The sequence below is a fragment of the Alternaria hordeiaustralica genome (genome assembly GCF_023758085.1).
Source record: "Alternaria hordeiaustralica strain BMP 2776 chromosome Unknown scaffold_23, whole genome shotgun sequence".
Taxonomy (NCBI): domain Eukaryota; kingdom Fungi; phylum Ascomycota; class Dothideomycetes; order Pleosporales; family Pleosporaceae; genus Alternaria; species Alternaria hordeiaustralica.
This window is the reverse complement of record NW_026056795.1, coordinates 267923-280922: the sequence shown is the minus strand read 5'-3', so window position 1 is coordinate 280922 and position 13000 is coordinate 267923. Positions and strand designations below refer to the sequence as shown.

At 53.2% G+C, this 13000-nt stretch overlaps 4 protein-coding genes across 4 annotated transcripts; 1 reads left to right on the top strand and 3 right to left on the bottom strand.

Annotated features, from left to right (window-relative positions):
• Positions 1–62: 62 nt before the first annotated feature.
• J4E84_008718 (uncharacterized protein) lies at positions 63–2483 on the top strand (the record flags this gene model as incomplete). The annotated part of the gene is made up of 1 exon (XM_049391288.1): positions 63–2483. The coding sequence occupies one exon, from the start codon at positions 63–65 to the stop codon at positions 2481–2483; it is 2421 nt and encodes an 806-aa protein (XP_049240990.1).
• A 282-nt stretch (positions 2484–2765) lies between these two features.
• J4E84_008717 (uncharacterized protein) lies at positions 2766–3875 on the bottom strand (the record flags this gene model as incomplete). Its single annotated transcript, XM_049391287.1, has 1 exon — positions 2766–3875. One exon carries the CDS (start codon positions 3873–3875, stop codon positions 2766–2768), a length of 1110 nt encoding a protein of 369 aa, XP_049240989.1.
• A 1614-nt stretch (positions 3876–5489) lies between these two features.
• J4E84_008716 (uncharacterized protein) lies at positions 5490–6854 on the bottom strand (the record flags this gene model as incomplete). Its single annotated transcript, XM_049391286.1, has 4 exons — positions 5490–5698; positions 5756–6142; positions 6194–6647; positions 6705–6854. The coding sequence occupies 4 exons, from the start codon at positions 6852–6854 to the stop codon at positions 5490–5492; spliced, it is 1200 nt and encodes a 399-aa protein (XP_049240988.1).
• Positions 6855–9190: 2336 nt separating this feature from the next.
• J4E84_008715 (uncharacterized protein) lies at positions 9191–12731 on the bottom strand (the record flags this gene model as incomplete). The annotated part of the gene is made up of 2 exons (XM_049391285.1): positions 9191–9937; positions 9987–12731. The coding sequence occupies 2 exons, from the start codon at positions 12729–12731 to the stop codon at positions 9191–9193; spliced, it is 3492 nt and encodes a 1163-aa protein (XP_049240987.1).
• Positions 12732–13000: the final 269 nt, after the last annotated feature.

Sequence of the window (13000 nt, the reverse complement as noted above, 5' to 3'; positions counted from 1 at the left end):
CTCCAACGACTTTCCAGTCTTGGTTATTTGGTGTACTCAGCGGAGGTCAAGATTCCTGGATCATGAACTACATGAACTCAGAGTTCTATGATATTGCCCGAAATGCCATCAAAGAGCGCACTGGAGGTCGAGATGTCCAGATCCTGATCATGACCTGTGCCGCTCTTAATGCTGCTCGTGTACAGCTTCCAGTCATACTGAGCGCGCTTTTGAATCAGGTAAAGCCACAAGTCACTAGTTCTATTACCATCAGTGGTTATGACAGCGTACTCTGTGGCGGGTTGCTGACTCTAGCGCGCGAAAAGGCTGAAGAAAGCCGGAAGCTTCGACGTTTTCGCGGAGAGCATCAACTCCGTGCGGTTACAGGCGAGCTTTCGCTTATTGCTGGAGAGACAGCAGGATCCTTCTGGCACAAAGGCAGGCAGTTTATGCTCGAGATTCAGCGCTCTGGCACTGCGGAAAAATCAGAGCTTGAACGGTTGCGCACCAATGACTTTTTCACAAGCCTTCCCGATCCTTCGGGATCCATCACCGTTCGATGTTGGGGACACAGTCGACAGCCTATCACAGAGCTGTTTGAGGATGTTCAAAAGCAGGTTTTGGAAAGCACAGAATTGACCGTAGTCGAAATGGGAGCGCATGGAGACAAGAAGTCTAAGCGCAACAAGCGTCCTCTGTCCTCTATCGATCTTGACCCAAAGATGATGCAGGATATCACCCAGGACATCGAGATGTTCTTCCACAAAGACTCCCAAGCTTGGTATGAGAACAGCGGTCGACCCTACCGACATGGTTACCTTTTCGCAGGCCCACCAGGTACTGGTAAATCGTCGCTGTTGGCTGGGATTGCCTCGCACATGAATGTCCCCCTGTATATCATCAACTTACAAGGCATGGATGACTACGATCTAAGGGAAGCTTTTAGTCGAGTTCCTTTCCGGAGCTGCATTGGCCTTGAAGATATTGATTGCGTCGGGGTCGATGTCGGTAACCGAGGCGCACAAAATTCAGATGCGCAACTCGGACCTAAGTCTCAGTCGTCAGGTTCTAAGGACACTGAAGAGAAGCCCGAAATGAATGCGCTGGAGACCATGCTGGCACAGTTCATGGAAAAACAAAGTGTCGCAAACTACAGGGTGCTCGACCAAGTCAAAGCTATAAAGGCGGCTACTCTAGAAGTCCTAGGTGAGCCTGAAGACTTCGCTAACGCAACCGATCCGAAGAAGACAACAAAGGACTCTGAAACCACGGATTCTACACCCAAATCAGTAACCCTTTCGGGCTTACTAAACGTCATTGATGGTGTTAATGCCACCGAAGGGAGAATAATTATCATGACGACAAACCATCCAGAGAAGCTTGATCCAGCACTGTATCGCGCAGGTCGTGTAGAGCGCAAGTTCGACATCTCTTACGCAAGCAAAGCCAGCTCAATCATGACCTTCAAGCGTCTCTTCGACAACGACGTCTGCAAGCGGTACACCTCAGAGGCTATATATCGCTTCGCTTTAGCCTTCCAGGCCCAATTCCCGAGCAAGTCGCGCATCACTACTGCGGAGCTTGCCAAATACTGCGGTCAGTATCGTGGAAGACCGGACATTGCTGTCCGCGAATTTGCTGACTGGTTACAGCGCGGGGCGGAGAAGTTCTCATGTCCTGTTGACTACGCTAATCTGATTGATGAGGAGGGTATCTACAACGTTCCAGAGTCCTTTGATGATGAGCTCCTACAGGTTAGCGCAGATGATCTAGTGGATCCTATCACAGCCGTAGCATCCGGCATTGAGGTAGCTGCGAAGATACAAGGAGATCACCGAAAGTCGGGATTCTGGAACCCTTTCAAAGCCATCAATACTTGGCTCTTGGACTCTGGAGACCACACTGACATTGAGTCTATCGAAGCTTCACTCTCAGGCGTCGAGAGATACACAGAGCACACTATCGAGCTTTCAGCTGACCCGCTGCATAACCGATCACTCCTAGAGCTACAGCACACCGACACTGAAACATGTCATATCGGAGAGCCCTTCCCGGAGCCCCTCGCGTTCGGTATAACATTCGATCCTCTAGATCCGTCGCTGGACGGTCGGAATGCACAAATCTCCGAAAACCGCATCGGCCCTGGTCTTGCGACGCCACCGCTGAGATACTCGTCAGCACTTTACCCCTCACTAATATACGACTCATTTCCAGAGTGCGAAGACAGCGAGTGTAGTGATGATACTGAGCCTCTGCTGAAAAGCTATGTCTCGACAGTTGGAGCTTCCTCAATTTCGTCAAACGAGTCGACCTGGGATGAAGCGCATCATAATCAGGCTAGTCCTATTCGCTCGGTGGCCTCAGTTAAGTTCGAGGAGCCAGGGAAATTGGCGCTAGCATCGCCTCGTCCCATCGCTACAGACTCGGTTGCGTCTGAACACGAGCGCCATGATTCTGCTGTCGAAGACTCCGATACTGACGAGTTCGAAACTGCAGAAGAGTAGCCTAGCCTACATAGTGAGCGACTGAAGAATCTGGTCAGTCACATAGTTCCTAGTAAAGGGGGTGAGTCTAGTCCCTCAAGCCGGATAATTGCACAGTGAGCTCAGGCCAGGCAACTGGATAGTACGTGTGGAAAGATTCAACATTAGTGAGATCTAACAATATTAAATGTAAATACATGGCATTCTCATACATTCGTGTCATTGAAGGAAACAAAGTAAAAGTCTATTGGTATCAAAGAAACTCGTAACAACCGCATGCGCAAGAGGACACGCAGTCTCGGGTTATTGCCAAGGCTGGCTATCGTATCGTCCGTTATATTGAATGTGGTCTGACGACGCTGACGACGTACTCCCTTGAGTATTGTGAGCCGCCGAGTGTGCCAGTATTTCCTCCTTGCTTCCCGCGAAGCTAATCTTATCGTCACTGTCCTTGCGACTATGGCTCTGGACCGTGAACTCTGTTGTTTTGATAACGGTCGAGGGGAGCTGGTCGTTGTTTGCTTTTCCGCTGGTAACGTGTACCTCCCATTGTTCTTGGTGCTCCGTGTTTGTGGCTAAAGCGGAGCGTTGGTGTCCCGTTCCTCGAACCGTTCCTAGCGCTACGGCCGCTGACCGGTTTCCGCCGTTGCTGTACGAGCTGGCACATCCACTCCGAGCGTTCCGAGTCAGGGCGACGAGGCGGTTAAGGATGCTGAATTCGAGCTTGAGCTTGATGCTGTATACGAGCGGCTTCCACGATGTCTGGATCTCGAACATGTCTGCAAATTCGAGGCCCAGGATACTGAAGTCCAGGAGGATGACGAGCAAGTTGACGAAGATGAGGTGTTGGAGTAGGCTTTTCGTGCCAAAGTTTCCGATCGTACGTTCCATACGAAGGAGCTTCGTCGTTTCGTATACGTAGAGACCGGAGATGATGAGTTCCTGGGCGATGAAGACGCTGAGTTGGATCTTTTCGTAGATCTGGTAGGGCTGTACGAAGGGTGTGGGGTTATCGGAATTGTTTCCGTAGACCAGGACGATGATGGGTATGTGGAGCCATATGGCGTTGGTAATGATCATAACCAGAACGGCTTTCAATTTCTTCCTGTTGTGCATCACGATGTGTAGTCGCGAGTAAAGCACAACAGACTGTCCGGTGATCATCGCGCACCATCCTACCAGGATGAATGTGGCGTAAATGTTCTTTTGCGGAATATTTGCGAGGTGCATGAGCGTGTAGCCGATGGCGTTGAAGACGATGCCCCATGTCGATATGGTGAAGCTCCAGAAGTAGAGCCCGCTCCGTCTCTTGAACAAGGTGAAGATGTAGACATTAAGTTCGAGGAAGTTGTAAAGTGCTATGCTAAGGAAGACTGCCGCAATGGTCTTGGAGACCACGATGTCGACTGCCATCGCGAGGCAAGAGAATGTTTGAGGGAAAAGCAGTCAACGAAGCGAAAGGTGGAGTTTGAAAGCGGATCTGGGGATCGCCTCCACAAGACCTGTTCAGCGTCCAGCTAGGTTCGGTGTAGCCGGGGTATCGCCATGAATGGGTAATCTGAACCTTTCCATGCTACCTATCTCGATTTCAGCCGTACTGAGCCGCAACCGCAGGGGCTTTACGACATACCGATCCTGGTCCACGCGGAAACCAGCCAGCAAATCCCTCACACTGACAGTCTGTTTCGTCCGGGGAGGGCGGAAGACATCTCATGAGACCCTCCTTTGCTTGGCGACACATCATGTTCGCTTGCGTGAAAGCCCCCATTGGTGGGAGTCGAATGCGATGCAAGCCACACTAGCTTGAATCGCAATCAGATATCGGTCCGTTCCTGCTAATCCTCAGCGCGATGTCAGGTTGCGATTCGCTCCTGTAGCCTTGTCAGCTTCCCGTAGCTAGCATGTCCCTGTCCAATTCTATTTTCCTTGAAAGGCCCCTTGGCTTTACGATCAAGCATCGTATGATGACCTGGACCGCATTATCTGTAAGATATTGCCATGGGTATTACAACGGCCAGCAGCCGATGAACCTCTGACCCCTTCACATCTCGCGTTCGGGTACTATACGTGAGGCCTGGATGATCTCGGTACCATCGTCGGTGTCTCTTGTTGTCCATGCACGGTCGATGGAAGGTTCTCCGGATCGACCAAAAAGGAAACACAGGGCTAGAAGCTTCATGCGCTTCTTCGACCCCTACTAACGGACGATACCAATACTTGGTTCCCGGTGTCATATAGAAAGCGCGTCGGTTTGATACCTCCTGCTTGGACCTCTTCGCTTGCAGCGTACGTGATTTAAAGTTTGAAGTACCTGCAGTATGGGGGAAGTGCGGTTCAGAGCTTCTAGTTTCTGTGACCATGTGCCAAGCAGACGGCGTGCTGTTCAGTCGCTGAGCCACGCGGCACGAACAAAATGCGGTCTTTGCATCATTTGATCAGTGAAAGATCTGCGCACTTAGAAATCGTGAGAATTGTATTCCAGCAGCGTTGCATCATGAGACCCAACTGGCTCAGGTGCCCAAGAGGAGGCAGTGCTGTATCGCTTCGCGTTTTGTCTGGTGTCGAAGTGGCGTTTAGCAATGTGCAGGAGCCGGAGGCTACCTTTCCCTGGGGTCCGGGGTTACGCCGACTGAAAGTGGCGGCCCTTTTCTCGGGGCTCGTGGGCTTAGCTTCCCCTTATGTTAGGCCTGAAGGTCACGTGCGGGCTCGCGAACCTGCGCATTGGACTCCAACACCCGAGGGCCAATAGATAATTAGTGGATGTTTAGTGAACGCCACCATGCAACAGCGGCATGCAGGCGAACTCTGGCCTCGGGAAGGCGAACCTGATGAAGAATACACCGAACGCAGGTACTAGCACGTTGCATCTTTCAATCCTCTTGGGCAGCATTATCACTTGGGCAGTGTTCAATCTCTGGCATTATGCAGCTCTGGTATTTCAAATTACATTATTTGTCTATTTGTGCGGTACAACACATTATGGTATACGTTTAGTAATTTAGACAGTGACATTGACGGATTCGTCGATCACTGAATGGGTGCTCCAGAGGCGCCTAAGGTCGCGTAGAATAGCTTGGTCTGACCGGTAATGATCATCCGTCCTTCTCCCGCAAACTTGAAGTTGGCTGCTGTCGTACCCGTGTAGATCTTTCCAATGAGCTTGCCCGAAGGGTTGTAGACCCATACACCATCTCCGGCACCAGTGTAAACACGGCCCATAGAGTCGGTGTGTACACCTGTCGTGGAACGTTAGCGATTGCATTCAAGGTTGCATGTCCACGTGCGAAACTTACCATCAGGGATACCAACGGGGAGGTAGGCGAAGGTCTTGCGATTGCTAAAAGTACCATCCGCACAGACGTCGAACGAGTAGACCGACGCGGGGGCAGTGAAGTTGTAACCGTAGAAACCCATTGCAATACCAGTGTCGGCGACGTACGCCTTCCTGCCATCGGGCGACATGGTGATTCCGTTGGGGTGGCCGAAATCATCAGCGACAACGGTTAACGCACCCGTGTCAAAGTTGTATCGGTACACCTGCTCTCTAATAGCGGGTACGGGACGGAAATCCTGGAGGTATCCGTAGAGTGTGTCGGTGAAGTAAAGATCGCCATTTGTTGGGTTGACGACCAAATCGTTCAGCGAGTTGAACTGACGACCGAAGTAGTTGTTCACAAGAGCTAGAATGGTTAGTTTCACTATTTGTTTCTTGGTGAGATGGGGATACTCACTGGTGGTGTTATACGGTGGCAGAGGGTTCATCATGTACAATGCCGATGGCACGTTGTCACCTTGGCCTTCACCGGCGAAGATGATGTTGCCCTTGTAGTTGGTACCGCCGTTAGGGTTGATGACCTGGGGGTTTGCGGTGTCGACGACAGTGACAGGTGCTGCCTCTAGGGATCCATTCCTAACTTTCTCGGCATCCGAAAGACTGATCTTTTGAATGATGGAAGACTTGTTCAGTCCGGTACCCGCAGCCTTCGCACCAGCGTTCTGGACGAAGAACACCTCCTCTGTCGGAGGGTACCACGTAACAGCCTCGTGGAAGAGCGGGTCCGACTCTGAGGTTGCGATGGTGGTCAACGAAGGGTTCTCGCCGATGACGTCGTAGAATTCCTCGTCATAAATGTGGAAAGGCTTCTCCAGAAGAGAATCGGCAGTCACACTGGGCCAAACGAAGAGCTATGTCTTTGTTAGATCTTTTCGAGCTTCACGATGATGTAGAGACGAAGAACGTACCGATGTCGCATTGGCTCCAGAAGGCGGCGGGACTGTCTCCAAGACATTGAAGCTCTTCTGGTCAACGACCTGTGCAGACTCAGGTACAGTCCGCGCGAAAGCACAGCCAACTGCTGCGCTAGCAGCCAGGAAGACGGATGTAGATGGCATCTTGAGGTGAGATTGACCGACTGTACATCTCCAAATCGCGGAGACTGCCCCATTATATGAAGCAGCTGTCCGGATAAACCCTTGACCGTTCTCGTCCCGGCAAAGAGAATATTAGATTATCTCGGCAGAACCCATAAAGCGGCATTTTCGTCATCATGCGGCTCGCTGGTAAACCATTTGCGGCATGGCATGGTGGAAGAGGGCCGATGGCGTTCAATTAGCCCAGGGTTAGAGAGGCCGGCGATGAGGCTAAGCGCAATGACCCCGTGGGGTTGGAAGGTGTCGGCATATCGCGACCCCGCCCTTGGAGTCGCGCAACGGATTTCAATTGCGTCAGAGGAAGCACGATCATGACTATTGACGAAGAACCTTTCGCTCATTGGATCATTCTCCAATACCGAAAGTTTGTTGCGCGCAACTTGTAGGCTAAATTATCGTACGGTACTTCGAATGCGCTTGTCGTATGTTCCTTGCTTCCCGATGCACACCAAGCCGCTGTGCCTTCTTGGCACAACAGTTTGACCGGTCGGGGTTACTCGACCCGCTACCCGTTACCGACGTGCTTTGGGCAATGCACCAGAAGCCTAGATTCACCTTTTCGTATCCAAGGCCACGGGCGGAGATACATTGCCGCATGGGGTTGCCGCAGAATTGGAGACTCCTGGTCAATATGCCCATGTCCCTACATCTCCCAAAAAGCTTAGCCTTTTCTTATCGATACATCCCAGGTAGAATAGCTACGGATGCTATGTGATCGGCCGTTCACGTGCAGATTTGACCGTAGGATTCAGCACTGTCGACATGCAAGTGCCTCCACGCCTTCTAGATCCTGAAATTCCAAGCTTCGGGCAGTCATTGTCAGCTCACAAACATTGGTCGAAGAGCTAGCTCATCGCTCTTGTCACTTAGCCCAGGAGGTAAGCACGCTTTCCGAGTCACTTGAATCAAGAAAGCCCCTCGCGGCTTTTGCCCGTCCGAGACTACGACACCCTACTCAGGTGCTTTGCTTCGATTATAGAGTGAAGAAGTAGTTCTACCGATGCGAATAAGAGGGAACAGCGTAATTGAACTCCAGCGTAAATCAACTTCAGATTGACTTCCAAAGATCACAGAGGAGAGCCGAGAAAGTGCTTGGAAAGCAAGTCTAACAAGAAGGAGCTTACACCTCGCCCCCAATAGTCAGCTTATCTTCCGCGCCGGACACCAGAATATCTCGTCAAACCAACCCAAGTGTTTCTTCCATACTAAAGTCGTAAGCATACGCGCATAGCCACGTTTGCTATGGCACGCGAGCCCTATATTACCGGCACTTCTAAGAATGCCAATAGAACTTCCTAACAAGCTATCCCTTCATACGCCATGCACAAGGCATGACATGACCGCACTTACAAAGAGAGATGAATGGCTAGTTAGTCTGTCATTACGGTGGCCTTGTATTCTCCGTGGAAGTAAGGATCATCCTTGTCGTATGTTCGGTATTTGAACAATTGTCTTGATGCATACACAGCACAAATACCCAGTGTAAGCCAAGGACGGAAGCCCAGTCTTGCGAAAGGGACTAAAACACGTGGCCTCCTCTCGCACCCTCCATCTTCCTTCATGGGCCGGAATAGACGCAATGGCAGTACAGTTTCAGCATATCATATCACATCACAAGTCGCAAGAAAAGATCAATGATTGGGTCATGAAATCGTGAGTGATATTGCTCTTTCAACATTACCCTTCCATGTCCGCCGTCCCCATCGCCGTAACCCAACCGGCCCCAAGAGACCCAGCCTCCGCAACTCCACTCAGAACCCCCTACGTTGATACAGTAAAGCCGTACCAGTCATTCAATACGAAAAGAGAAGAAGACAAGAAAGAAGAACGCCAATCCCCATTCGCGCTATTTTCCAGCTGCGAAGGTATCCTCGTGGGGGGATGCATATGCAACGCACAAACTCCAAGATAATGGCCAAACCCAAAACCTGCCCGAAAAAGGGACAACCTTGTTACCCCAAGATATCGTGGCCGTAACGTTCAGAAGCTCGTAATAAAAACAGTGGCGAGGAAACAAAGGAAAAGTATAAAACAAAAATACAGGCGACTCGTCGTAGAGTGAGTCGTGAAGCATCAGAAGTGCTTTTCCCTTTTTTCGATCTCAAAACGCCAGATCGTCAGAATAGTGTACAAGGGTGATGTTGATGATGATCATGTCGAGGTACCACAGTATCGCAGGACATTCGGAAAATGGCTGCAGATGCACGTCGTAACCAAGACAGTGTTTGTGCGGAGTAAACGGAGCGGAGTAGTAACAAGAGAACAATAGTGAATGATGAGTAGCCTCGCGCAAGCACTTAGCTCATATCCATCATATCCTCGAAGAGGCCGTCCTGGTGTTCATCGGCGTAAGTGGCAAGGACTTCATCGCTGGGTCCGAAATTGCCTTCGTAGATGGTGGCACCAGCGCGGCGTCTTGACTCAACCCATCGGCAACCGTAGCATTGAAGGACTTGCTCGGCAGTTGGTCGCATGTCGGGGTCTCGGTTCAGCATGGCGTAGACGACGTGGTCCATCGAGTTAGGGTCGTTGCGCTGCACCATGAATGAAGGTGCTCGGGCCAGCTCCTCCTCAGGGTTAGAGGCTGGCTTGACTGTAATGGACGCCATTGAGTCTTCTGCGGCGTCCGACATGAGGAAGCCATCCATAGAAGGCCTCGCTGGCTCAGAGACCGGGTCGCCATGGGAGTCCCGACTAAGTGTGCTGCTGTCGGCGCTCCAAGTCAGACTGGGAAGCACGTTCTCGAACTCGCCCGATCGTAGCTTTTGCCAGTAGTCGCCGTTCTCAGGAATTACGCAGTTGCCGGCAATTTCGGCCAGCATCATGCCAAGGGCAAAGACGTCGGCAGGCTTATCGAACCGACCAGAGAGTTGCTCGGGTGCAAGGTAGTGGCGGTCGCCTTCGCCATCAATACCAGCTGGAGCTGGCCACTGACTCGCTAAACCGAAGTCGGCAATCTTCAGTCCACCCTCAAAGTCGATGAGGATGTTAGCAGGCTTAAGGTCGAGATGGATGTAGCCAGCATCGTGAATGGATTTGAGACCCTGCAAAAGGATTAGCGGTGTTGTGAACAAAGACTATAATTAGACATACCATCAGAAGTTCGAGCAGGATCTTCCAGATGCGGAAGTCATCGAGACGGCTATTAAAGCCAACGGTGTCGAGGTATTTCCTCAAGTTACCGCCCTCGCAATACTCGGTCTGGATGTATAGGTGTTGGTCAAATTCCCAGTGGGTCTTGATGTCCAACACGTGCTCGTGGCCCTGGAGAGCGTAGAGGATGTCGACCTCACGCATCTTCTTCTGACGGTCTCCTGCGCCAATGTAGGCCTTCTTCGACTTCTTTACAACCCATACTTGGCTGCCGGCGGGCGACCTCAGCGGCGAGACCTTGACCGGCTGACTCACACGGTACACTGTAGAGAATTCGCCCTCTCCGCCATCGAGAGGCTTGATCTCATGGAATCGTTCACTCAAGGACTCATCCACGTCGTTTTTTGTTAGACCGATGGGGATGGCTCCTTGAACACTTCCAAAGAAGCCGGAGTCACGTGGCGTTGTCGGTGTGGCGGGCGCAAAGGAGCCAAAGCTGCTGTTGAAAGGGAACGATCCCCGTCGGTTACCGGAGATCGACAGCTTGCTCGCATCAAGAGGGGCGAAAGACTCGTGCGCGGGAGTCTGTGGTGATGGTGCGCCAAAGAGGCTTCCAGCTGCTGTAGAATGTTTAGTATTGCTCTCGCTATCCGATGACTGGAGAGATGTGCGGGCAACCCCCCGCGAAAGAGACAGAGGGCGAGCCAAAGTATTGGCTTGCCGCAGCAGTCGACTCCTATTCGCGTTGAGGGCATATGCGGAGGGGGACTTATTAACCGTTGACTCAGACTCAGCGTCCTCTGACGAGCTGTCTTCATCCGGAAAAGTCACTGAATCTATACGAGATGTGTACTTACTCGTTGGCCGACCATCATTGTCGGGTACTGCAAATGTGTCTTGACCAATGGAAGGGCGCGAGCGGAACGTCTTACGTCGCAGGCTGCTCTCCTTTGAACGACGGCTGGACCCATGACTGGGCTTGGTCGGTGTGGGTGGCATGTCATCCGCGCTGGATTGACTGTCGCCCATCCGGTTCGCTGTCGGTGATTGTGTGTCCGGCTGGACATCCTCATCGTTATCTCCGTCGATACTCACAAAGCTGCCTCGGCGTTGCATGGTACCGCTCATACCACCGAAGATGCTTGGTCGACTGCCGAAAGCCTCTGTTGAAAACTTGGATACGTTTGCACTGAACGGTGTGCTAGGCGTGCCGAACTGATGTTGCGGGCGAGCTTCATTGCCAAAGAGACTGCCACTCCTCTTGACCAAGGGTGTGTCAAGGTTGACAGTGCGGTCTGCTGCGGCAGGGGGGAAAGACTGGCGCTTGGATGGCGTGTCGGGCATGACATAGATGCCTCCTGCTGCTGGCTCATCCGCATTGCGGTTCTTCTTGGACAGAAGGCCGGTCGAGAAGGCGACAGGTGCCGGTGGCGCAATCTTGAAGGGTGTGTCGAACGAGTCTTGCGTCGACTGCTCGCCATCTGGGGCATGTGGGCGCCCGATACCGATGGGAAGTGAGCGAGAGAAGTGTGGGTTGTTGGGCATCGGAGGCGGGGGGAATGCAGGGCCGCCCCACTGAACGGCTGGAGCCCGGGGAGGAGCCATTGGTGTGCCGCTCAGGCTGGATGAAGCAGAAGATGGAGTATGCGCGTGTGAGAGCGGGTGCGGCTGTGCTGCACCGGCTCCGCGGGGGAATGGCGTTGGCAAGCCCATGCGCCCGGCGTCAAAGGTAGACTTGCGGAAAGGCGTCTGGACGGGTGGTGTTTGGGTGGCTGTGTTGACGGTGCTGTCGAGGGACATGCGGTTGCGCGTCTTGGAGGCAGCCGGCCCAGGCATTGCGAACTCGCCATCGTTGCTCGGCTTCCGCGGGGTGTTGGATCGCTGTGATAGGGTCGACCTGCGCAGTGACGTTGTGCGGCGGACTGGTGATGTCGCACCCGAAATAGGTGAGCTGTTGAAGGAGAAGCCGTTCGTCATGTCATTGTACAAGCGCGAGCTCTCATCGGCAGAGATGCGCGGTGCGGGGGACGGGTCGAATATGCTCTCGAAGTCGTTTCCGAGGCTCGACACGCCGTGCAGGCTCCGGCGCTTTGCCATGGGACTGGATCCGGGCGAACCGCTGAGATTCATCAGCCCGTCATTGCGCTTGAGCGGGCTCGACTTTGCTGGTGGCGCGGGCGACAGCTCCGGGCGGCGCGCAAACTCGAACTTGATGGGCTTGTCGTCGACTTCTAGTCGCTTGTCCATGTCCATGGTGTCCGGGGACTCTGCGCTGGGGCGTCGCGCGGGGGCGTTTTCTTGGCCAGGCGAGTGTCGCGTAATGAAGGGCGTCGCGTTGCCCACGTCAGAGGTCTCGGCCAAGGCGCGTCGCCGGGGACTCTTGGAGTTGCTGTTGCGCGTGCGCGGCGATGACCGGAAAGGGCCTGAGCGTCGCAAGGAGAACTTCTTCTTGGCCGGTGCAGCTTGCGCTAGTGGTGACTCAGGGAAGTTGGCGATGGGGCTGGTGACCTTGTTCGCCTTGGGAGAAAATGCGCGCGCAATGGCGAGGGGCGAGATGGGAGAGCGGGGCGTGTCGGAGTTGCGGAGTTGGAAGCGCGACTGTTTGGAGGGTGAGCGCGACAGAGAGCGGCGGAGCTCCTGGAGGTGGGAGAAGTGGGTGCTGTCGAGTCGGTAGCTGTGAGGTCCGGTTGGTGAGGGAAAGTGCATGGTGCCACATTCGCGACTGGGCGAATATCCGTAATCCATGGCGCGCGTAGTGAGAGCGGCTCAGTGCAGAGTTTTGCTCGTGACCGGGGCGTCTGGAGTGAGTCGGGATGTTTTGGGATGAGACGGGCAGATGGCGGGCGGCGATGTCTCCGTGACGTGTTGACGTGTTTTAGGCAGGCGCAGAGGGCATGGAGATGAGTGCAGTCTTCAGTCGATAGCGATGGCGCGGTAGTCCTGCTGGCGCGTGGTGGATGCGGACCGTGGTATGAATGCGTGGAATGTCGTCGGCAGGCGCGCGATGGCGTAGT